The sequence below is a fragment of the Podarcis vaucheri genome (genome assembly GCF_965113315.1).
Source record: "Podarcis vaucheri genome assembly, chromosome: 17".
NCBI classification, from domain to species: Eukaryota; Metazoa; Chordata; class Lepidosauria; order Squamata; family Lacertidae; genus Podarcis; species Podarcis vaucheri.
The window spans coordinates 10,164,897-10,190,831 of record NC_138755.1 but is presented as its reverse complement, the minus strand read 5'-3'; the positions used below and the strand labels follow the sequence as shown (position 1 = coordinate 10,190,831).

General features: G+C 46.5%; 1 protein-coding gene and 1 long non-coding RNA gene across 8 annotated transcripts in view; one reads left to right on the top strand and one right to left on the bottom strand.

The window, feature by feature from the left end:
• The window catches only part of ELAVL3 (ELAV like RNA binding protein 3), a 91,348-nt gene that overhangs the window by 37,463 nt on the left and 27,950 nt on the right, over positions 1-25,935 (bottom strand). For 6 of the 7 annotated variants that reach the window (XM_082205071.1, XM_082205072.1, XM_082205074.1 and 3 more), the window contains exon 2: positions 3,033-3,255. In XM_082205071.1, the coding sequence (XP_082061197.1) occupies positions 3,033-3,255 (223 nt within the window). The remainder of the gene's footprint in view (positions 1-3,032; positions 3,256-25,935) is intronic. The other variant, XM_082205077.1, reaches the window with a different exon arrangement.
• On the top strand, positions 9,736-11,926 carry LOC309522183. Its single transcript, XR_014214955.1, has 2 exons — positions 9,736-9,811; positions 11,745-11,926. It is a non-coding gene; the product is annotated as an uncharacterized lncRNA (long non-coding RNA).

The following is a 25,935-nucleotide window of genomic DNA, read 5'->3' as shown; positions in this document are numbered from 1 at the left end:
GCCTAACTAGAGTACAGGGTGTGCAAAGTTTAAGCTCAAATTTCTGCTTAATTTGAAATTCACTTGGTGGCCTTTGATAATCAACATGGCATATCTTCCTGCGCAAAGGAGACCACTGGGAGAAAGGTGTGCTACAAAAGTCCTGTTGGCTTCATTTGTTCCTTAACATCTGCAAAAGTAGAAGGCTTCCTCTCTGGAAATGCAGTCACACCTCGGTTGTCGAACATAATCCATTCTGGAAGCCTGTTTGGCTTCCGAAATGCGTCGGACATTCAGCTTCTGAAAAACGTTCGAAAACCAGTGAATTTACTTCCGGGTTTTCGGTGTTTGGGAGCCAAAACTTTCCAAAACTGAGGTGTTTGAGATCCGAGGTTTGACTGTATTTCACATGAAAGGGTAGCATGCAAACTAAATGGAAGTAAATAATAACAATAAAATCAAACTATTTCTTTAGTCAGTTGTGTACTTGAACCACAAGAAAATGCCCCCCCCCAAAGCAAACTCAAAGTCACAAACTGCCATCTTCAAAGCCACAAATCAAAGCTAGTATTCCCCCCCCCAAGGGGGCTGTCAAATTTACTTGCTGCACAAATGTGCTGAGAATTCAGACACGGCTTTGCCATTTGTAAATATCAGGTGCTAAAATCTGACCTTCCGTCTGAACAAACACCAGCAACAAGCCAATGCAACAGGTAATCTGAACCGGTACCTCAAGGTCTGGTTTCAGTAGCAGCCTGTGGAGCTGCCCTCTCAACCCTGGCATCAGTACAGCTTATCCAAGGTTGAGACAGGGAGTGGGAAAACAGCTGTGGCATCAGGACCGCATGCACACATCAACACGAGGTGCTGAGGTGCCCAGGCAGTCACAATCTCACTGCCACCCTGCGATGCTCCGGCCCCTGGTAAACTGCAGCTTCAATACCAGTGTCAGAAGAAAAGTTCCATGCCACCTCATGGTCTGCTATAGTATCTTTTCATCATATTCCATCCACCGCTAGCTTGTCATTATCATTAAAAAAAAAGGTGTATCGCGATAGTAAATGACGACATAGCAAATCCCGAGAGAAGCACAAATGAACTACAGTTCCAGGCCTGCGATCCATTCGCCATCTACCAAAAGCTCCTTAAGGCCTCCACAGCCAGTGCCGGATTTATATATAAGGTAAACAAGGTATAGCTTAGGGCTCCACTCTCTTGGGGGCCCCAAAAAAGTTAAAGGGAAAAACCCTGGATGTACATTTGCAAAATATAAGATAAAAAACAAATAAAATAAAACCTACAAACAGCAAAAGTGTTTTGTGTTGTGTAGGCTCCTATGATGTAAGTAATGGGCCCCGGCTGCTAGCCTGCTCCCTAAAATATCACTGGTTTGCTCATTTCTATATATAGGGTGCCTACATTCTGCATGGATGGGTTGCATGGCAACATGTGCAAATGGCTTTAGATACCTATTAGGTCCATAAATGACCATGTAGCATATATTCAACATAAGAAAGAGCAGCAATTTGTTGTTGACAAAGGACAGCTGGACATATAAAGGGCCCCATTACCTTCAGTAGCTGAGGGGCTCATCAAACCTAAATTTGGCCCTGTCCACAACAAACAGAGAAGCTTAATTCATGTACCACAACAAGCTATAAATGAAATCCCACCATCCTAAGCATAATAACTGGCCTGCTAGATCAGACCCAAGGTCCTTTTAGCACAGCATCCTACTAATTTTAATTTTAATCAACTTGTTTTTATTATTGGTTGTTAGCCGCCCTGAGTCCGGTCTTGGCTGGGGAGGGCGGGGTATAAAGAATTATTATTATTATTATTATTATTATTATTATTATTATTATTATTAATCAGATGCCTCTGGGAAGCCCACAAACAGGGCTGGGTGACTATAATGTTCTCTGCTGCTGCTTCCTATTAACTGGTCTTTAGAGGGGTGCTTCCACTGGTCTGGAGGAGCAGTCAGCGAGGAGGTCACAGCTGCACACTCAAGCCCTCCTGGCAGATGAGTTGCCAAGGAGGATCAGGGGAGGGATGAGGGCCACACAGGGCCAACCTTTCCACTGCATCACCCATCTTCCTCCTCGTAAGTGGCAGTACCAGGAAGCCACCCAAAACCACTACTGAGTGCTCCTGAGATTCCATATGGCCCTTCTTCCTAGCCATTGAAAAATCCCCATGGATTTCTCTAATCCCAGTTTAAAGCCAGCTAACTGGGTGCCCATTGCCACTTTTCATGGCAGCAAATTCCAATAATAATAATAATAATAATAATAATAATAATAATAATAATAATACCCCACCCATCTGGTTGGGTTTCCCAAGCCACTCCGGACAGCTCCCAACAGAATATTAAAAACACGATAAACCATCAAACGTTAAAAACTTCCCTGAACAGGGCTGCCTTCAGATGTCTTCTAAAAGTCAGATAGTTGTTTATTTCCTTGACATCTTATGGGAGGGCACTCCACAGGGCAGGCACCACTACTAAGAAGGCCCTCTGCCTGGTTCCCTGTAACCTCACTTCTTGCAGTGAGGGAACCGCCAGAAGGCCCTCGGGGCTGGACCTCAGTGAACGATGGGGGTGGAGATGCTCCTTCGGGTATACTGGGACGAGGCTGTTTAGGGCTTTAAAGGTCAGCACCTACTATGCCAAACATATTTACCTCCTTCATGGGATTTGGGTCTCCAGGCCTCTTTTTCCACAGCTGCTGCCTTATGGCGTTGACGTTTTTACCGAGCTATCTGCCACAATTTCAGGTTAAGTCACTGCCACTTCTGACTCCATCACTGTACATGGAGTTCTGGAGTTCTGTTTGCCCCAATGTACCTCACTTTACGCTGTCCCACTCGCCATTTGGTTGACCATCAACTCAGTTTGAATGGAACCAGTTGGAGCTCTTCAAAAGCTCCTTGGGTTTTTTTTTATCATTATCATTATCATCATCATACTGTGGCTTATCGTGATGTCTGAGTCAAACCAAAGCCAGGATCTCTCCCTCTCCCCGCCCCCCACCACCATATTGTCTTACCTGTGATTTTGTCTCTAACCAGCTTGCACGATTCAATCTCTCCAATACTTCCAAAGAGGCTCTTGAATTCTTCCTGTGTCATGTTCTGGGGTAGGTAGTTGACTATGAGGTTAGTTTTGGAGTCATCAGTGGCGCCGTTGGCACTAATCAGTGGCCCATTGGGGAGGGAACTGTTGCTTGTGGGACCATTGGACACTTGGGTCTCCATTGTGCTGATTATCTGCTGAAAACAAGAGGGAGTGGGGGGGAGGGGGTTACTGTTATGAAGGAACTGGAAGCAGAACCCAACAATCTGTGTCAGGCTTGGGTGTTTCTGCTTGCAACTTCAGGGATGTAGGGATGGGAAGGGTCTGGCTGGCCATAGGTTTGCCTGGATGGATCAGGGTTCCTGTCCTGAACTATCCAGAAGTTCCTTTGACAAGCTTTGTTTTGTTGGAGAGGCATTTTGCCTGCTGGCTACTCAGGTACTGTGGTGCCCCGCAAGACGAATGCCTCGCAAGAAGGAAAACTCGCTAGACGAAAGAGTTTTCCGTTTTGGAGGTGCTTCGCAAAACGAATCTCCTATGGGCTTGCTTCGCAAGACAACAATGTCTTGTGAGTTCCTGCTGGTTTTTTTTCCTCCCCCCCTTTTTCTAAGCCGCTAAGCCGCTTATCAGCTGATCCGATCAGCAGATAAGCCGCTAAAAGCCGCTAATAGCGCTAATAGCGCTAATCCGTCAATGGGCTTGCTTCGCAAGACGAAAAAACCGCTAGACGAAGAGAATCACAGAACGGATTCTTTTCATCTTGCGAGGCACCACTGTACCACTTATCCCACTGAGCCAAGATGTAGGGGATGAATACATGTGAGTTGCAGCACACAAAAGGCATTCTACAACTATTTATTACTGAATTTGCACTTATTTTTATTTATAGCCCATTCCATGTCAAGGGCCCAGGACAGGAGACAATACATTAAATCACAACACACATACACACCCCAAATTACACAGGTTAAATGGCATATTCCCTGGTCATCAAAACCCCATTTAAACAAACAAATGAAGCAGTATTGCTTTTCAAAGCAAAGTTGCCAGGGAATGCTGGAGTTGAGGATAGACATGGAGAACACCCCTCCCCATTAATAAATGCACCAGCCATGAAGAAATGTCAGGTCAGATGAGCCACATGTTTGCTTCCTTACACACACAACCGAGGTTACCAACCCTGCTATAACCCTGTGGGATCTGGAACACCGAGTAATACAGTCCTGAAAGACATTTTCAACACAGGGGTGGAACTGCAAATGTATAAAGTGATGATCTAAAAGTGTGGGGCAGAGAGCCTTTGAGCATGTGCAGCAGATCCACAGGCACACAAAATATGCGGAGGGGATTCTACTGATCCCTAAAAGTTCCTGGGATGAATGTGTGGAATACAGGCAAGAAGAAAAATCTGCCCATTGGTCATTTGTATATGCTGATCCACATGAAGGAGGAGAATTTCAAACTATCCCAAAGTACCTCTGACTGGCAGAGGGGGGGGGAATAGCACTGCACCTGAATGCCCTGAACTTCCACGCTGTCAGCCACAGTTCCCCATCCATCCACAGATATATCCCACATAGGGGCGCTGTGCTCTAAACCACTGAGCCTTTTGGGCTTGCCGATCAGAAAGTCGGCAGTTCGAATTCGCACAATGGGGTGAGCTCCTGTTGCTCTGTCCCACCTCCTGCCAACCTAGCAGTTGAAAAGCACACCAGTGCAAATAAATAAATAGGTACCGCTGTGGCGGGAAGGTAAACGGCGTTTCCATGTGCTCTGGCACTCATCACAGTGTACCATTGTGCCAGAAGTGGTTTAATCATTCTGGCCGCATGACCTGGAAAGCTGTCTGTGGACAAACACCAGCTCCCTCGGTCTGAAAAACGAGATGAGCACCACAAGCCCCTAGTCACCGTTGACTGGACTTAATCATCCAGGGGTCCTTTACCTTTTATGTCCCACATGTATAGATATATATGTTCCCCATCTTTCAGAATATTCTTTATTGATTTTCATTTGTACACTCCACATACCCACATTGTATTACATTTCACATTTACACCTGCTCCCACACCTAACTTTTCCGCATTGTCTTCATCCTTTTTGTATATTATTGTTCTTCTTTTGTATTTGTCCATAGGGTGTCTATAGTCAAATAAATCCTCCTGTATATACAATTCGTATTGTCTGTCTATATTCATTTACAACTACCACTGGTTACATTAGTCACCCTGTACATTTTACTTTTTATTATTTTCTTTATCCAGAAATTTTATTTGTATTTCACATTATGAGGTTTATGTTCCCCATCACTGCAGTCAGAAGTCACATAGTCTTTGGCAACTTCATATGGTTCAGATCACCATTTTTTCATTTGCATCAATGAATCCATTAAAATATACAGTACACCAATTCAACAACAGTCTGTTGCCTAGAGTTGAGAGCATGATGGGAAAATCAGTTGCATCTGCAGAACAATCCATGCATTCTACAGGTGCCTCCCTCCAGCAATAGTGGCACAATTCAGTCTCCTCCTCCCACATTTGTTCTGATTTCCACAAAGCCTCTGTGCCCGGGCTCAGTTCCCTTTTGCCTTCCAGCAGACTTCTGTTCTGCTAGCAGTGCAATGGCTCCCTGTTAAACTATTGATCAGGCCATCGATTCTGCTATTATCTCCAGCTTCAGGCCAGGATAGCATAGCATCAAAGGAAAATGCTTCGCTGCCTGCAGGACCTGTCATTAATTCTGCTTCCAAAGGCAATCAATGACATGCAATCTCACTATCCATACATATTCCCCCCCCCCAATGGCTTTGAGAACTCAGCATCAAAAATCCAAAAATAAGAGAGGGAAAGGACTCAGACTTCCAGACTGAACTCCACCATGTTTGCACCATCATTTTTAACATCTTGAAATCAATACTAGATGGGTTTCTCAGAGTGTATGCTGAGTCTTGAATGCTCTGACGAATGCATTTGTAATTTCACCACATCTTGGTTCAAGCTACCTTAGGTTATATGGTGAGAGACACACTGAGACTTTCATCCTGGGCCAATTGCCTTTAATATGCTCAAAAGCACTGCATGGATAGGGCCTTTGCTACTTGGGATTTCAATATCTGAATCAATTCCATGTTGTTCTATTTTTGGTCGGACACTTTGGCCTCTCCAGACTGGGCTTTGTATTGGGGGTTCTTGGCTGAGGTCTCCTCTCCCTCTTTGCGAAGCGAGTGGGTTTATGCCCTTTGCCTGAGTTTTTTTATCCTAGGTACATAAAGCTGTCACGGCCAAGTGCTTTCTTTCAAAATGGCTCCACGTCACACAGCCTGCAGTCGCTCTCCCTAGTTCTGTGTAGCAGCAAACAATTTGCCGACCAGCCTCCACCAATGATTCTGCGCAACACATGCAGCATGAAAGCCAGGCACCACAGAAGCAGCCGGCTTCCTTGCCTCAGTTTTCAACTCAACTCAACCCTACCCCTAAAGTATCACCAGCAGGAAGGGAAGAAAGCAGCACTGTCACGATGCTGCAAACAGAGCAGACATTACACAGTATTTAAAAAGGATATGATACCCGCTCAGGGCCGATGTGCATGTTCTGCCAGTGAGCATCACCAACAGGAAGTGGAAGCTACTCAAAGCTCCACATTAGGAGTGTGATAGCTCTGAAACGCTATTCATGGCATTTTCAGGTGACCACCTCAAAATGTAATCTGTGAAGCAGCCCCAAAATATAGAAACACGCAGATATGAAAGGGACTTAAATGAGTAGCAGGCAGTAGAGATTGATAGTTGTTGTGTGTTTCTGTTGTCTTGTTAATAAGGCCTCAGTATGCTTCAGAGGAAGCAATTCATATATGAAGAAAGGTAATGATAATATTCTTTATTTTAAAAACCCAGGGAAACTGAAGAAAAATGGGGCACCCATTTTATCATCATCATCATCATCATCACCATCACCTTTCCCCCAGAACTGAGACTCAACATAGATGACCAAAAATTAAAACAGCATGAATAAGAACACAGAAAGCTAAAAACATGTACAGTGGTACCTCGGGTTACATACGCTTCAGGTTACAGACTCCGCTAACCCAGAAATATTGCCTCGGGTTAAGAAGTTGGCTTCAGGATGAGTACAGAAATTGTGCAGCAGCGGCACAGCAGGCCCCATTAGCTAAAGTGGTGCTTCAGGTTAAGAACAGTTTCAGGTTAAGAACGGACCTCCGGAACAAATTAAGTTCTTAACCTGAGGTACCACTGTAAAAAGTAATAGCTAAAAAGTTATTAAGCCATAATGGAATTAAAACAATCTATTAAACTGCAGATAGTAAAAGCAGCACAGCTCTTTCGTTAAACTGTCACTTCAAAATAAAACCATCTCCACTTGCAGATGGGAGGGAGCCAAGTGTAGCTTCTCTGGGAAGGGAATTCCAAAGTCAAAGAGCAGCCTCCAAGACGGCCGTCTTCCGTGAACGTGCATGTAAGGGTGGGTGGGACTGAGAGAAGGGCCTCCCCCAGACATCTCTGTGCCCGAGCAGGGAGAAAATGGTCCTTCAGATAGCCTGGGCCTAAGATACCTAGGGCTTCATAGGTCATAACCAGAATTTTATTCCAAAGTTTTGGGGTCACAAGAAGCAGCAGAAGACATTGTGGGGCAGCAATGTTCACTTGACCTCCAGTCTATAATATCACGGATGCTTACCAGGAGGCAGTGGTCAGGTCAGGTCACTTCTGGGAGTTAGCAATGCAAGGAGATGAACAGCATCCTTCAGGATGCCAGATTTGCAGGATCACTACCCTACAGTGATTCCCAGACATATTGTGTTTAACCACCACTAGTTCTGCAACTACATCCTTTATAATGCAGATTGACTTGTTAAAGTAACTTGTTTTCATCTTCGAAGTCAAGTAATGGGCTCCTTAAGGCTACAAGCCTAAAGGGCAATCCTGTGCAGGTTCCATCTGCAGTAATGCCCAGTGTATTCAACAGGATTCACTCCCCATTAAGCATGCTTAGGACTGTAGCTTTAACTGCAGAGTAACTTCTTACTGAACTCAATGAGACTTAATTGTGAGTAGAAGATATGCTGAATCCAAACCATGCTGCAGAGTTATCAAGACAGGTACTTGATACTGCAAACAGGTCGTTCTGGTATCACAAACAGGACTCGGGCAAAAGTAGAAATCCCAACTCAATGGGGTGAAATCCAGGCTAGCATTTGTATGCTGCTGATGACATTGCATGGCTGCTGTGAAGACTCTGCCTTCCTGAGGAGCACCAAGCATTCCTCGTCTCCTTATGCAAGACGTGTTCTCATGACCCAGCACCCTCGTTGCTCTTCACTGCACTCACTTTTAATTTCCAGAATTGTTTTAAACGCTTTGGAAGTCCAGCTTAGACATAACAGAATGTCAGATGCTTCTCACCAGTGACAGCATGCGCGAGCAGGGAAATAATCAAATTATTTATGTAACCGGAGAATGACACAGAGAAAGAAATGAATGCAAGGATGGAGCTGACAGAAGCAATTCTCCAAAACCCCTTTTTTCTCTTCCCACATCCAAACTTATCTATGCCCAGCATAGATATCTATATCTATATCTATATCTATATCTATACCTATACCTATACCTATACCTATATCTATACCTATACCTATACCTATACCTATATCTATATCTCTCTTTATCTATACATTAGAGCCTAGTTTATCCGTACATTACCTAGCATGTAATCTTATGGTAACTGTGCTAGGGTTTTTTGTTGTTTGCTTTTGCTTTTGCCTCAGACATGGTGCAAAATAGCTTTTGAGCCCAGGATATGTTCTGTGGACAGAGATGCGGCTGCAGAACACTGTGCTGTCCCAAAGATTTAAGAGAAATAAGCATTGCCTCCCTCCTGGATGCAAGATGTTCATTTGCGAAGGACATCAGCAGGAGCGCCTCTGCTCCTTCTTAATAGCTGTGCAGAAGAGGGAGATTTGGCAGGTGCAGCCTGGAACGCAGGGATAAGCAAAGCTGCACCTGCTGAAATTTCCTTTTTTTTTTACATAACTGTTAAAAGGAGAGGAAGTCCTGCTCTCTTTTGCACCCGGGTACAACCAGGTTCAGGAAGGTTACTAAGTTGGGAATTGATGCCTGAAGAATTGATGCTTTTGAATTATGGTGCTGGAGGAGACTCTTGAGAGTCCCATGGACTGCAAGAAGATCAAACCTCTCCATTCTGAAGGAAATCAGCCCTGAGTGCTCACTGGAGGGACAGATCCTGAAGTTGAGGCTCCAATACTTTGGCCACCTCATGAGAAGACTCCCTGGAAAAGACCCTGATGTTGGGAAATATGGAGGGCACAAGGAGAAGGGGATGACAGAGGATGAGATGGTTGGACAGTGTTCTCGAAGCTACCAACATGTGTTTGACCAAACTGCGGGAGGCAGTGGAAGACAAGAGTGCCTGGCGTGCTCTGGTCCAGGGGGTCACAAAGAGTCAGAAATGACTAAACAACAACAACAAAAGCAGCAGAAATATGCATGGTTCTTTCATTTCGGGACGGGGCATCAACTATGTGATTTGAGTACTGGGTTTCAAATTAAAAAGCACCACCTCAAATTCCCACTTAGTGCTGAAGCTTGCTAGATCTCGAGTGTCAAGCTGCTAGCTCTCAGTGAACTTAGATCTTGAGTTCTAAGATGGAAGCAAAGTTGTGCAGAAATGAAACAAGTGAGCAGAAGAGATGTCATGAGCTTCCTGGAAGAGTGAGGTACAAATTACTATTATCAAACATCATTAAATTTGTATAACACCCTTCATCCGAAGATGGCAGTTCACCACTAGAAGGTTTGGTCAGTGCTTTTTTTCTAGGGGGTACGCATATCCCTAAACATTTTGTCAATCTTTGTACTCTTGTCCATTTACTGTATTGATCTTTCCCTATATGAACTATAAAATGGAGATTTTCTTGAGTCAAAACGAGAGTATCCCTAAACATTTTTTTTAAGAAAAAAAGCACTGGGTTTGGTTATACAGTAATATTTGAACAGCATATAATTTGAAAGGCTTCAGGAAGGTCAGGCAGAAAGGAGATTAGGCAGGAAGGTCTTGGGGAGCTGTTAGCTCTCAGTTTTGGAACAGCTACCTCCTGTTTTCCTTCCAGACAAGATATTGTGCTCCCCCAGTTACCCACAGGCTGGGATCACACAGCCTAATCTGGTATCAGTTTCAAGCTCTGGCCCACTTTAGCCCTGCTAAGCCCTTAATTGGGATGATCCTCACTCTCTATCCTCTTTAGAGCCACACAATGAGATTTGCCCCCCTTACTCCCCCTCTCTTGCCAACAAACATATGTTGGCAGGGGAAAGCATGGGGCTGGGAATTGGATTGAGATATGCACACCCCCAGGGTCTATTCTCTAGCCCCCTGTCCACCCGGACCCCCTTTCCCACATGACAGCCATCTGTCCTAGGTTGCTGGCCCCAGGGGCCTGCAGGCCCGGTTGCCATGGCAGCCATTCACCCTAATCTGGTTGCTAAAGGATGGATGGGGTCTGTAAACACCATAGGTGGAGCTCTTCAAGCTGTGATTAGAGAGCTGGGACCCACACATTCCCCCTCTTGTTCAACCCCCTGCCCCTATGGAGATAGCGCCCTTTTTACAGGGTACGGGTGTTTTAAAGTGATGTCTGCATTCTCTGCAGTTAAGTGAGGTGCTGGAAAAATCAGAACCAGATAGTAGCAGCTGATAAGAATTAGACCCTTCTGTGCCTGAGACCTTGGGCAGCCGCTGCCAGTTTAGACAATGCTGGGCATGATGGAAAAAAGAGCCCGGCCTGGTATAAAGCAGGGGAATGAGGATGTAAACAAAAACCAGGCATTTTGTTCTACGCCAGTATTGACAGCAGCACTCTTTGCTAGGACGCCTCGACAAATCTCGCAAAGGAAGAGAATCCACTGTTGCAAGGAATTGCTCTAGTTCAGTGTTTTTCAACCTTTTTTGGGAAAAGGCACACTTGTTTCATGAAAAAAAATCACGAGGCACACCACCACTGTGTGCAGAGAGGGAGATGTCAGAGCCCCACTGCTCTCTATGGGGAATCGGATGAGAGCGGACCGCCTGTCCGCTCTCATCCGATCCCATCCGATCTGATCCCCACCCAGGATGGATGGAAAATAGGGTGGACACAGTCCGGCGCCTGCCTAGTGGGCAAAAATTTGACTTTTTAAAAAATATATATATATATCTTTCGAATTTTTCAATTTTTCCCACGGCACACCAGGCAACCTCTCGCGGCACACTAGTGTGCCGCGGAACAGTGGTTGAAAAACACTGCTCTAGTTTGGGGTGGGGGAGAAATAAAAGTGGGATGTCAGCATAGAATTCTACATATTGTAAGTTGCTGCCCCCCAAATAGCCACAAATGTGCAGAAGACTGGCAAAATTCTATAGGTAAAGGTAAAGGGACCCCTGACCATTAGGTCCAGTCGTGGCCGACTCTGGGGTTGCGGTGCTCATCTCACTTTATTGGCCGAGGGAGTCAGTGTACAGCTTCCGGGTCATGTGGCCGGCATGACCAAGCCGCTTCTGGCGAACCAGAGCAGCACACGGAAACGCCGTTTAACACGTGAAATATAGACGGGCAGCAGGATCTTTCTAAGATCCTGCTCAAAAATCTTAACACTAGTTTTCATTTTTCGCAGCTTCATGCTCACCCAGCAATGATGGTTCCCAAAGTCAGCACTGAATCTAAACAGGTTTCCAAGGTTCCTCTGTCTACACTAAGCTATGATCAATAAATGGTTTTCAAGATGGCACCCTGATCCTTGACCGCTGGAGTCAACAACCCCAAGATTACGAAATGAAATAGTGTTTGTAACTGAAACTGCTTTTAGATGTTTCTGTTTTCGCTTTGTTCTAAATTGTGGGTCCGTTTACCACACCAGGGAGAGGGTGGGATATAAATTTGATAAACAGCAACAACCAACAACAACTGCACAAGGGAGCAAATTTTGTACCTACTTTAATATTATCTCATGGTGACACACCTTTGTATCTGGCAATCATAAATGCTATGCATCAAAAATCTAAAAAACTATCTAGGCACTGTACCAAAATATTCAAGATGACAGGATGCTGCCCACAGGCTGACTATGGAAAAATAGCATACATGCAATGAAAAGGGGCGAAAGAGATGAAAAGGGAGAACTGGAAAAGGAGACAAAAAGTCATTCTGTGCTGAACAATTAAGAATATACTATCTGAAATAAATGGGACACAAGACAGTTCTTTGGAACAGAAGATTGGGTTGATTTCACTATCAGTTAGGAGGGAATTCCAAAGATTAACGCCAGAAACAAGAATGAAGAAGGGAAAGATCCCACTTTCATAAAAAGAAAAGAACGAGAGCAATACAAAGAAGAAGAAAGACCTGACCGCATTTTGTTCTTTTTGCAGTTTTTGTTAAGTATTATTAGTTGCTGCTTCTGTTGCTCTGATGTGTTTTGAATTTCGTATGCCTTTTCATTGGATGACATGTTCTGGAGGGCGTGTGTGTTGTTGTTTTTTTTAAGACAAAATTATGATAAAAGATAAGGTGTAGCAAGAAAACTTTAAGATGAGGGACTGAACCATAAACAGAATATGGAATCTAAAATAGAACCACTCAAGAGCAGTAATCAAGGCAGGGGTGTGTGTGTGTGTTTCAGATCAGAAAATAAGATGAAGAACAGGATGTAAACATAGAGGCTACTTGGAAGGCTTCTGAGTGGAAATGCTTCCTAAAAACAACTGTATAATGTAATAAATAGAGGTGGCAAGCACCTCGTGTCCAATAAAGGAGCTTAAATTAGGCACACATAAATCGGTGGTTGGCACTGATGTCCCAGTGGACACAGCAATGGAAGGAAAACCTGTCCACCATTTGTGACCTTGGATGGTTCAGGTGCCATGAAAACGGGACACCATTGTGGTTATTATTTTTAACAAGGCAAAGCCTACTTTTCTATAAAGATCTAAGCCCAAAGCAGCTTATGAAGCCAAACATTCAAGAGAGAATATGAAGTAACAAAACAATGAAATGGTTGAAATGCACAATATCCAAACTGCCCATCGCACATGCCAACCAAAACAACTGCAAAGTCAAGCAAGCTTGTGATAGTGTGTCTATCCTTCCCTACTCCTCTGACCTGTCACACCCTCTCAGTGGAACAGGCCACTCAGAAATAAGATTCCCCAGATTTGCAAAAGCATTAGTTTGCAAATTCTAAAGCTTAAAAAAAGGTCTTGTAAGGGTCAGTTTTCTTGCAATAACACGCCTACCCGTCCCCTAGATTTTCCACCCGAGTTGGTTGTGTTTTGTTTATGTGCTTAATTGGTCTACTGTTTTTCCCTCACTGGAATTGTGCATCTTGAAATGCAGTTTTAATGAAACTGAATAAAGACTGCTCAGTGACTTCCAGGGCCTATGGAATGTCAAGGACAGATGAATCACAGAATGCAGAGCCATGCTTGACAACTGGAGGAGACACAAAAAAAGAGACTGGGGGAATAAAGACCTGTTTGAGCTCCTAACAGCTATTAGTATCTTATATTGGGGGCATGGTAGGGTGCATACCATGAGGTTTAAAAAGCCCTTTCCTTTCCAGAAGGGACCTTTGGTCAAATTTTATGTTCTTGGCACACACACAGGAGCCCAAACTCCCATTGCAAATGTCTCTCCCCCCCCCGACTGCCACTGTAACCTCCTGGGACTAAAGGATGGTCTGGGGCTTTTCCTAATGGGGGCAAGGGAAGGGTGGTATCCAAGGTAGTTTTACACAGAGAAGACCAATTAAAATTAATGAACATGACTAAGCTAAGTCTAAGGGACGCGGGGGGCGCTGTGGTCTAAACCACTGAGCCTCTTGGGCTTGCCAATCGGAAGGTTGGTTGTTCGAATCCCAGCGGCGGGGTGAGCTCCCGTTGCTCGGTCCCAGCTCCTGCCCACCTAGCAGTTTGAAAGCTCCTCCACATGCAGCTGCTGGGTGACCTTGGGCCAGTCACACTTCTGTGAAGTCTCTCAGCCCCACTCACCTCACAGAGTGTTTGTTGTGGGGGAGGAAGGGAAAGGAGAATGTTAGCCGCTTTGAGACTCCTGAAGGGGAGTGAAAGGCGGGATATCAAATCCAAACTCTTCTTCTTCTTCTTCTTCTTCAAAGTGCAAGTAGATAAATAGGTAGCGCTCCATGTGCTGCTCTGGTTTCGCCAGAAGCGGCTTAGTCATCACCTGGAAAAACTGTCTGCGGGCAAACGCCAGCTCCCTCGGCCAGTAAAGCAAGATGAGCACCGCAGCCCCAGAGTCGTTCGCGACTGGACTTAACTGTCAGGGGTCCTTTACCTTTACCTTTTAAGTTAAGTCTATTATTTGCAGTGGGTCCACTATGAGTTAAACTTAGTTGAACACCACCCAAAGTGATGAACTTATTCTATTGCTGCAGACCAAAGCCTACTAGGTAACTATAGATTCCTCCATTTCACCGGAGCAAAATTGCTTAATGGGATTTAGTTTAGTTTAGTTGTTGTTTTTATGTGGTATTTGCACGATTGCCATTGGGATATCAGAAGTGGCACCCATTTACGATGTTTTGCTTTCCCAAATTTGAATGGTGATCCCAGAATGGAACTGCAAAAAATCCCTTACATCTAAGCATCCTCCTGACCGTACAGGAGATGCTTTTCAGTGTCCCAACCTAGTGACGCCCATTTGCAATGCAGAGGGAAGCAGGCCAGGCTGGAGGAGGGATTTAGACTGCAGGGGCCAGAAGCCTCGGAAGCTCACCAGGAAGCATTGGGTGCTGATCCAAACCATCCCAGAGGTAAGCGCACATCCCTGAATTAAATTGGACAGCTGTATCACGCTGCCATCTTCCAGCCGAGCTCATCTGCTGACAGAGACAATTGTGGAGGAGGAAATATTCAGGGCCATGTCTGCCAAGTGGAGTACCATAGAATCATAGAGTTGGAAGAGACCACAAGGGCCATCGAGTCCAACCCCCTGCCAAGCAGGAAACACCATCAGAGCACTCCTGACATATGGTTTTCAAGCCTCTGCTTAAAGACCTCCAAAGTAGGAGACTCCACCACACTCCTTGGCAGCAAATTCCACTGTCGAACAGCTCTTACTGTTAGGAAGTTCTCCCTAATGTTTAGGTGGAATCTTCTTTCTTGTAGTTTGGATCCATTGCTCTGTGTCCGCTTCTCTGGAGCAGCAGAAAACAACCTTTCTCCCTCCTCTATGTGACATCCTTTTATATATTTGAACATGGCTATCATATCACCCCTTAACCTCCTCTTCTCCAGGCTAAACATGCCCAGCTCCCTTAGCCGTTCCTCATAAGGCATCGTTTCCAGGCCTTTGACCATTTTGGTTGCCCTCCTCTGGACACGTTCCACCTGCATCGTGCAACCAGATCAGTGCACTATAGAACCCCTTGCAATGTCAGAGAGGAAGTCAGGAGCCAACACAAAGACAGCTGAAATCTGGGGCGGAGGTATGATGGAGGTTTTTTAATATATATATCTATATGTGTACAGTCGTACCTTGGATCCCGAATGCCTTGCGAACTGAATGCTGTGGCTCCCAAACGCCACTAACCCGGAAGTGAGTGTTCTGGTTTGTGAACATTCTTTGGAACCCAAACGTCCGACGCTGGTTCCATGGCTTCTGATTGGCTGCAGGAGCTTCCGAATGTTTTGGAAGTCAAATGGACTTCCGGAATGGATTCCCTTCACAGGGGCGTCACAAGGGGGGCATGGGGGGGTGGTCCACCCCGGGTGTCATGCCTAGGGGATTGACAAAATACCCCAGGGCAGATCAACATGGTGCTGGCACCCCCAGTGGGCGGATTTTCGCAACTGGCGCGATCGTTGTCACAAAAATCCCCCCGCTGATCGTGCAAATATGCCCAGCATGCAGCCCTGGATACCGGGTGTATTTGAGCAATTGCACGTTTTACCTGAGAAGTTATCTATGCCAGGTATCAGCTTACCTAAGTGGCGCTGTGGGTTAAACCTAGGACTTGCCGATCAGAAGGTTGGCGGTTTGAATTCCTGCAACAGGGTGAGCTCCCGTTGCTCAGTCCCTGCTCCTGCCAATCTAGCAGTTCGAAAGCACATCAAAGTGCAAGTAGATACCGTATTTTTCGCCCTATAGGACACACTTTCCCCCCTCCAAAAATGAAGGGGAAATGTGTGTGCGTCCTATGGGGCGAATGCAGGCTTTCGCTGAAGCCTGGAGAGCAAGAGGCATCGGTGCGCACTGACCCCTCTCGTTCTCTAGGCTTCAGGAAGCTATCCACAAACCTTGCGCACCCGGCGGGAGTTCCCGCGGGCTCGCAAGGCTTGCAGGCAGCAGCCTGCAGCCCGGAGCACGGGGCGCCCTCCGGAGGACGCCCTGTGCTTCGGGCAGGTGTCCGCAAGCCTTGCGCGCCCGGGGGAACTCCCCCCGGGCTCGCAAGGCTGGCGGATAGCAGCCTGTTCTGGGGGCTGAGGTCGGGGGAGCAGCGTGCAATGCGGCAGAATAGAGCAGCCTGCATGACCAGTAGTCATGATTACGGAAGTTGGGGGCATCCTAAACGCAGCTCACTGGGAGATTTTGGACACGAGGTGCTTGCCACCTCAGATGAATCAGTGGAACTCAGAGTGCTGTTGTGAAGTGAAAAACTGTCCCGCACTCTTTGGAAGAACAGTGAGGTGCAAATCTACATAATATTCATGTAATCGAGGTTTACAGATACACACACATCCCTTTAAAAAAAAACCCAAAAGGGTGGCAGGACTTCCAAAAAAGTCCAACAAGGACTCAGCATGATCAATAGCACAAAATGGTTTGGGGGACAGAAAAACAAGCCAGGGGAGTAATGAAATGAACTATTCTGGCAGAAGCCATAGCTGAAACCCTGAAAGTGAGGGAGGAATTCCACCCAGCAACATTTTATAATAATCAGCCAATAATCTGATGAAGCGTTTTCAATGCTAAGCGCTGTTCCACGATTATTAATGAAGCGTAACATCCATTTGAGTGCTCTGCACTCAAAACACTTCACATATGTACTTTGAGAAATCAGTACAACAACTATGTAAGGTAAAGGTAAAGGTAAAGGGACCCCTGTCCATTAGGTTCAGTCGTGGCCGACTCTGGGGTTGTGGCGCTCATCTCGCTTTAATAGCCAAGGGAGCCGGCGTACAGCTTCCAGGTCATGTGGCCAGCATGACTAAGCCGTTTCTGACAAACCAGAGCAGCACAAGGAAACGCCGTTTACCTTCCCACCGGTGCGGTACCTATTTATCTACTTGCACTTTGACGTGCTTTCGAACTGCTAGGTTGGCAGGAGCAGAGACCGAGCAATGGGAGCTCACCCCATCGCGGGGATTCGAACCGCCGACCTTCTGATCGGCAAGTCCTAGGCTCTCTGGTTTAGCCCACAGCGCCACCCGCATCCTATGTAAGGTAGACAGGTACAATTAGGCCCATTTTACAAATGAGGACAACTGACAAAACATCAGCCTTCTCATGCCACCTCATTACTCTGTGGCTAGGGTTGCCCTATTTTTGAAGAGCAAAAAAGTGAACAGCCCGAGCCGCTGCCACCCTGAGCTGGGAAAAGAGGTGCATGGGCATGGTGGCAGCAGCCACATGCACCTCGTTCCCCAACTCAGGCTGGCAGCAGCTGTGGCATGCAGAGCAGCCCGAGCCTAAGCCGCCTGCGCCCAAAAAACCTGGACATTTCCTTTAAAATGTAAAACTCCGCCCAGATGGGCATGTTTGCTCCCAAAAGGGTTTCCCCAGACGTATGGAAACCCTGTCTGTGGCTGAAGCAAGATGAGAAGAGCAGGGAACTTTCTAGTCTGGGGTCTTTGCCACCATAATGTGTCATCAATGGAACATCAAGCTAAGGAGGCAGCCTGTGAATGTGCTGCTGGCCTCTGAGGCTGCAGCCTGAATGGCAGGACATATGGCCCCCCCAGAAATTTTTTCTGGCTGCCGATGAAGTAGCCCCCCTCTTCTTCTGTATAGGGGGGAAGAAAGATGCCCTGGCAGGAGGAGCTGGCCCCCGATGCTCTCAATGGGGTGGGGGAACGGGTGCCTTCTGACATGGCACACATGCTTCAGCTAACAGATACAACCCCCTCTCTCCCCTTTGCATCATGTCTTTGTGCTGTAACAACCCCATCCAGCTCCAGCTGCTAGAAATGCAAGACTTTTCAGCGTTCCCTGGCTGGCCCTCTTGGAGCTCCGCACGGTCAAGGCTCAGATGCCTGCGAGGGCATTTGGGCTGGCAGAGTGCACTGAGAATCGGGCGTCCTATCCTCTCCTCCTCCCTCCCTGTCACACAGAGACATACACCCAGCCACTTGCTAAGTGTGACTGCAGAAATGTGCCCTACTTGTTCAGCCACCGAAAAGATGCATAAAAAGAGAGAGAGATCGCATTTATTATCATCCCAGGATTTGGGGGAGGAACTGTCAAGGCTGTCTGCAGACTGTGCCAGCTTAAACTACCTTTGAAATTCGTTTTAGAATTGAGAAGCCTAGTGCCAAGAGACACTGTAGAAATCCTTCACCCCTTCTGTCCCCCACCACACCTCTTCGTTGCCCAAGAACTGGGCAGCGTTCCTTGAGATCCCAAGAAGCCTACAGTCCAATGGGCCGGTCCTTGCATGCCCAGTTTCACAAACTCAGAAGTCCTGGCCCCATGCGTCTCTCTGCATCAAAAACGTGGGCATCGTCATAATATGTTATTGTGCAAAAACAAGGGGGGAATCGTAAGGGGAAAGCAGACACACAAATGCCCACCCCTGCCACCTTTATTCCTCCCCTCTCCCCACACGGAGACAAGCACGGCATGCAAAACAATGGCCTGCCCAGCCGAGCCTTGGGGACAATACAGCATTGAGTGCCCAGGCGACAGGAGGCACAAGGACTGCCAGCCACCGAATGTTGCTATTCTTACATGCATCCGACACGCCCACCCCAACAATGACACACACAGTTCCCTCCTCTCCAGAAAGGGAAACTGGAGGGAGAGTGGAAGACAATCGGGAGGAGAAGTAGGAGAAGGTTGGCTGGGAGTGGGGGTGGGGGAAGGAGAGGGAGGTTTGCTTCGTGCCCTGGGGGACTGGGTCATTCATGACTGGGCAGCAGCTAGGAAGAAAAGTCAGGATTCCTGGTTCTCTTTCTACTTTGTGAGAGGTGGAGAAGGAGGAGATTTCTGCAAAGCTGGACTCCTGGATTGTCCTCTCTAATATTTGAGCATTTAGACTGCATACACTATGTTCTTCCTAGGTAAAGGGACCCCTGACTGTTAGGTCCAGCCGCGGACAACTCTGGGGTTGCGGCGCTCATCTCGCTTTATTGGCCGAGGGAGCCGGCATACAGCTTCCGGGGTCATGTGGCCAGCATGACTAAGCCGCTTCAGGCGAACCAGAGCAGCACACGGAAACGCCGTTTACCTTCCCGCCGGAGTGGTACCTATTGATCTACTTGCACTTTGATGTGCTTTCGAACTGCTAGGTTGGCAGGAGCAGGGACCAAGGAACAGGAGCTCACCCTGTCGCGGGGATTCAAACCGCCGACCTTCTGATCAGCAAGTCCTAGGCTCTGTGGTTTAACCCACAGCACCACCCGCCTCCCATGTTCTTCCTAATCAGAGGCAAAATCCACTGTATTCAGAGAATATATATTTTCAATTTTTTCTACACTGATTTATTACACACACACACACACACACACCTCAAGGGCAGCAAATGTTGATTTCCTACGTCTTCCTGAGCAAGGTACTCCTGGCAATATGGGCATGCTGGGTCTTCCTTTGTGGCATGGCTCTTAAGCGCCCAAAGATAAGCAAAGGTTTGTATTAACATGGCACATTAAAAGCGTATCTCCCAAAAATATTTGGGAAGTGAGAGCTATACAGCATGTGGAATCGGGCTTCTGTGTTTCTTAGGAACCCAGATATATAAGCTAGGCACCAAATGGTTCCTTAAACCAAGGCTGCAGTCGCCAAAACGGAATGTCTAGTTGCCATTTTGGAGCAAGACTGCTCTAATATCTTATTTTTCAAGTGACTGTGCTTGAGTCTCAGTTAAACAACTGGCTGGTTCAGATGACAACCTTGAATTAGGTTAAGAACTTCGAGAACGTAAAGAATAAAAGCCACTTGATCAGGGACAGTGCACATAGATATTGGCCTATCCCAACTTTTTTCATAATGGCGACTGCTCCTGCTCAGGCTGCACAGAAAAAACCCTTTTTGTTCCAGAAATTCATTCCGATTGTGCAGATAAAATATAACTGATACAGTTTAAGAAGAGTGGTGTATTAGTGTGTGAAAACAGCCCAGATCCAATAATTCCCAGGCGTGCATCCTGGTGCCTGAGTATCTTCACTTGGTCGCAAGTGGGCAAAAGCCAGTGCAAAACGTTTCTGGCAAATTTCAAACACTGCATGCAGCTTACACGGGTGTCACGCTGAACGTGCAGCTCCTCTCCCTGCTCCAATGAATTTTGGACAAAGATGTTGTCTGGATCCACCGTCCAAATGGGGAAGGGCAACTGAATTCATGCCCTCTTCCATTTAATATACAATACTACACAACACCCAGAGACCCTTGAGGACAACCTGTCCCAGGAGGCAACTATCGGCAACACACAATGAGATCTTGAAACTTGTAGTTACTTTGCTTCCGTGCTGGCATTGCACTGAGCCACATTCTGTAGCCCAGGATTGCCCAAAGTCCATTTCAGGGGCTTAATTTGGCCTGCTGGTCGATTTAATCCAGCCCCCGTGGCAGTATATGTCCTGGGATAAAATCCTTTAAAAAGCACAGCAACTTTGGGGTAAAATTGTAAAAAAAAGTGCAACAACTTTGGTCGGCCCTCAGGCATGTTCACTTCATCAAATCTGGCCCTCTGGCCCTCTTTGAAAAAAGTTTGGGCACCCTGCTGTAGCCCATCGTTAACTTTCTCTGACTTCTGCTTTCATGACACTAGTGAGGAGAAGCCAAACACTATGCTTCCCCATAGCCAGAAATAATTATTACTAACCAATGACTCGCAGCTTACCCAGTCTTCAGGGCAGTGGCGCAGCATGGGTTGTCAGCACCCGGGGCAAGGCAAGTAATTTGCGCCCCCTAACCCGGGGCAAGGCAAGTAATTTGCGCCCCCTAACCCCTAACCAGCCGCCGCTGCCAGCTTCTTCTTGCTGCTGCCTGGTTTGGTCTGGTGTGGTTCTCTCCCGTGCTCAGCGCTGCGCTGGGCGGCCGCTGCACTGTCCCTCCCCCAGATAGTCCCTCGCTCTCTCTCCACACCGCACGCCTGGCACCCACCCCCTCCACAGTGGGCGGCGACCCGGCGGCTCGGATCGGATTCGCACAGCCAGCACTGCAGTGAGAGAGAGTGAGTGAGCCAGGTAGGGGCAGAGAGCTAAGAGTGCGAGCGCGCCCCCCCAGATGTTGCGCCCGGTGCAGCCGGCCCCCCCTGCACCCCCCACACTACGCCACTGCTTCAGGGTTTGGGACAGGACTGTTAAGTTCTCTAACCTATCCTGCTCTATTATTGGAAATCAAAAGGCCCTTCAAATAAGAACTGCATCTGTAGGAGTTACTTTAGCCATGAGTGACCATGCCTGAGTGTGTGATGATGCACAGATCAGGGATGGGGAACCTGTGGCCCTTCAGATGTTGCTAGACCCCCAACTCCCATCATCCCTGACTATGCTACCCTGGGGCTGATGGGAGTTGGATATATGGGTGGGATATAAATAATAAAATTATTCTTATCATCCAGTCCAACCCCCTGCAATGCAGGAATCTCATCCATGAGAGGTGGCAATCCAGCCTCTGCTTAAAAACCTCCATGAACCCTTTCCTGGTCATAATAATAATAATAATAACAATAATAACAATAATAACAATAATAACAATAATAATAATAATAATAATAATAATAATAATAATAATAATAATAATAATTTATACCCCACCCATCTGGCTGGCTTTCCACTCTGGGCAGCTTCCAACAAAATACTAAAATACAATAGTCTGACAAACATTAAAAGCTTCCCTAAACAGGGCTGCCTTCAGATGTCTTCTAAAAATCTGGTAGTTGTTCTTCTCTTTGACATCTGGTGGGAGGGCATTCCACAGGGCAGGCGCCACTACCGAGAAGTCCCTCTGCCTGGTTCCCTGTAACTTGGCTTCTCTCAGCGAGGGAACCGCCAGAAGGCCCTCGGCGCTGGACCTCAGTGTCCGGGCAGAACGATGGGGGTGGAGACGCACCTTCAGGTATACTGGGACAAGGCTGTTTAGGGCTTTAAAGGTCAGCACCAACACTTTGAATTGTGCCCGGAAACGTACCAGGAGCCAATGTAGGTTTTTCAAGACCGGTGTTATGTGGTCTTGGCGGCCGCTCCCAGTCACCAGTCTAGCTGCCAACAATGCTTTGCCTTGAACCCCCTGCTAAAATGAAGCTTTTTCTTCAGTTCTGGGAGGTGCTTTCAAAGTGCCAAATCACTCGAGGTCATTAATTCAAGAGGCAATATTTAATGTTAGACTTATAGGAGACCTGCTGTAATTAATGGACTTCAGTCACTTATGTCAGCTTAGTTCAATGGACCTACTCTTGAGTATTGCTGTGTATACATTACCAGCTTGAAATGCATCTAGGTCATTCTTTTCCGCAGTTGGTGGGAGCACTTTAGATGCCAAGTCAACAGGAGCTATGAGTAACATTGGATATCACCCAACGGGCTGATTTTAACTTTGAAAGTCCTAAGCTCCCTAAGTTTGGAACAGTTAAAGAGTTCACCTACCATATGTAAACACACATATTAAAAATGATGCATAAATGCTGCTTCAGGTGTTGCCTGCATCTAAAGTAAGATTAATATACTAGAAACATAACTTTTTCAGTAAATGCATATATTGTGGGATCCACCCCCACCTTCCGAAAATTCACTAGATCTATTTTTTTAAAAGGTAACCTGTAAATGTGTTTTATTCCATCAATCATGATTTCCGAGAGAACTAGGTTGATTTCTTATTTTCAAAATTAGATGCACTGCTGCAAACTTCTGTGTGTTTTAAATAATCCTTTCCTTATAACTTTACTGGTTTGAGAGGCAGCTTTGTAAACAAGAGCATTGGGGTTGGCGTAGATCATGGGTAGGCAAACTAAGGCCTGGGGGCCAGATCTGGCCCAATCACCTTTTAAATCTGGCCTGCAGATGGTCCGGGAATCAGCATGTTTTTTTACATGAGTAGAATGTGTGTTTTATTTCAAATGCATCTTTGGGTTATTTGTGGGGCATAGGAATTAGTTCATTCCACCCCCCAAAAAAAATATAGTCTGGCCCCCCACAAGGTCTGAGGGACAGTGGACCGACCTGTTGAAAAAGTTTGCTGACCCCCTGGTGTAGATGATGCCTTAACATACCCAAGCAGCCCCACACCTGATGGGAAAGGGAAAAGCTAATGCGCTGTGCATTACTTTACAGGCCACCATGTGGCATATCTGACCACTAGAAGTGCACAAGCCTTTACCAGCACTGGACCATGCAGAGAGATTTCTTCCAGCTTGGACTCCCATGACCTCACATTATCTCTGAGAGCCCCGCCAACCAAGATATCCTGAGCTTTACTGCCTTCTAGCCCATCCCCATTGGTGCTGAGTTATTCTCACGCTTTTATTGTGCATCTCAGAGAGGAAGCCTTCAAACTGTATGTACTTAACAGCTCCATTCCGGGAACCTTGTGATTATGCGAAAAATTGCACCTTATTTTTAAAAGCAACGCCTTCCATTCTTCACCCTTGTTTTAGTGGGGGAAAGCCTGGAAGAAGAAGAGGAGGAGGAGGAGGAAGAGGAAGAAGAAGAGGAGGAGGAAGAAGAAGAGGAGGAGGAGGAGGGGGAGGAAGAGGAAGAGGAAGAGGAAGAGGAAGAGGAAGAGGAAGAAGAAGAAGAAGAAGAAGAAGAAGAAGAAGAAGAAAAGAAGACATCCAAACAGCTCTATTGCCACCACAGCCCAGGCAGTGCAAAACCCAGGAGGGGACTATGTAGGACTTGCTGACAAAGCTGATGGTTTACTGAGCTGCTGAACTGATGTGAAATGTCTGAAGTTCACAATACTGTGAAAAACTAAAAGTACACTGGTACTTCTGGTTGTGAACAGGATCCATTCCGGAGCCCCGTTCACAACCTGAAAGGAACGCAACCTGCGTCTGTGCATCTGTGCACGCGCGGGTCACAATTTGCCACCTCTGTGCATGCGCGTGATGTCATTTTGCGTGTCTGCACATGCGTGAGCGGCGAAACCTGGAAGTAACCCTTTCCGGTACTTCCGGGTCGCCGCGGGACGCAACCTGAAGCAAACGTAACAAGAGGTATGACTGTAGATGTGGAGTCCCACACAAGGCCCACTGAGCAAAATGTGGGCAGGGAGCAGAACCATGCCCAGGGCTGCTCTCAAGAGTTTGCACTTAGCAACACAGGCAAACATTCATCCTTTTCAAAAACGGAGGAGAAGGAATGTAAAACTGGATCTACTGGCAGATGGCTGGATGATCTCCAGCAGTTCAGCAAAACCTGTAATTGCTTAGTAACATCGAACAGTAACCTGTAACTCATCTAAATACAGTGGTGCCTCGCAGGACGAAAAGAATCCGTTCTGTGATTCTCTTCGTCTAGCGGTTTTTTCGTCTTGCAAAGCAAGCCCATTGAAGGATTAGCAGATTAGCAGCTTTTTGCGGCTTATCTGCTGATCGGATCAGCTGATAAGCGGCTTAGCGGTTTAGAAAAAGGGGGGGGGAGGGAAAAAACCAGCAGGAACTCGCAAGACATTGTCGTCTTGCGAAGCAAGCCCATAGGAGATTCGTTTTGCGAAGCACCTCCAAAACAGAAAACTCTTTCATCTAGCGAGTTTTCCGTCTTGCGAGGCATTCGTCTTGTGGGGCACCACTGTATAGGCATGTCTGTGTGTGCAGGACCTCAACCTATGGCTCATGAATCCCAGGAGGTCAACTAGTTCAAACCCCTGCAAATCAGAGGCGTGGGCAGGGGTCACCATTGCCTCCTGTTCGGAGTGAGTTCCGTAGTTCGTTCTATGCACTGCGTGAAGAAGTACTTTCTTTTATCTGTCCTAAACAGTGTTCAAAACTCCTACTGTTCTAGGCGCATTTTGAGAAAGGGGGACCTTTTTCTGCCTCCCCACTTCCAGCTACTCTCTGAAGGCTGGAGAAGAGACCCTCTTAAGAATATATGGGGGGGGGTAGGCAGGGGAAGGACTAGACCATGTGAAAAATGAACATAATATTTTAACTGCAGTTCAATCATTTTCAGCTTTGCATACTTATAAAAAAACTGTGCCTAGACATTGCATTGTTGCGTCCATAATGTAGGTTTAAGGTGCTATTTAGCTCCTAGCTTTCATATCTCAGTTTCTAACACTGGTCCTAAATCTTCCAACATTCAGCTTCTTTTGTTGTCCACAAGTTCTAAGTTTATGATAGAGGAAAGACCTTTTCTCCATCTAATTTCCCCATGCCATGCATAATCGTTCAGCCCGGACACTGAGGTCCCGCTCCAAGGTCCTTCTGGTGGTTCCCTCACTGCAAGAAGCAAAGATACAGGGTACCAGGCACACAGGGCTTTCTCGGTAGTTGCACCCATCCTATGGAATGCCCTCCCATCAGATATCAAGGAAATAAACAACGATCTGACTTTTAGAGGACATCTGAAGGCAACCCTGTTTAGGGAAGTTTTTAATATCTTCTTTTTTATTGTATTTTTACTATTTTGTTGGAAGCCAGCCAGATGGGCAGAGTATAAATAAATAAATAAATAAATAAATAAATATTATAA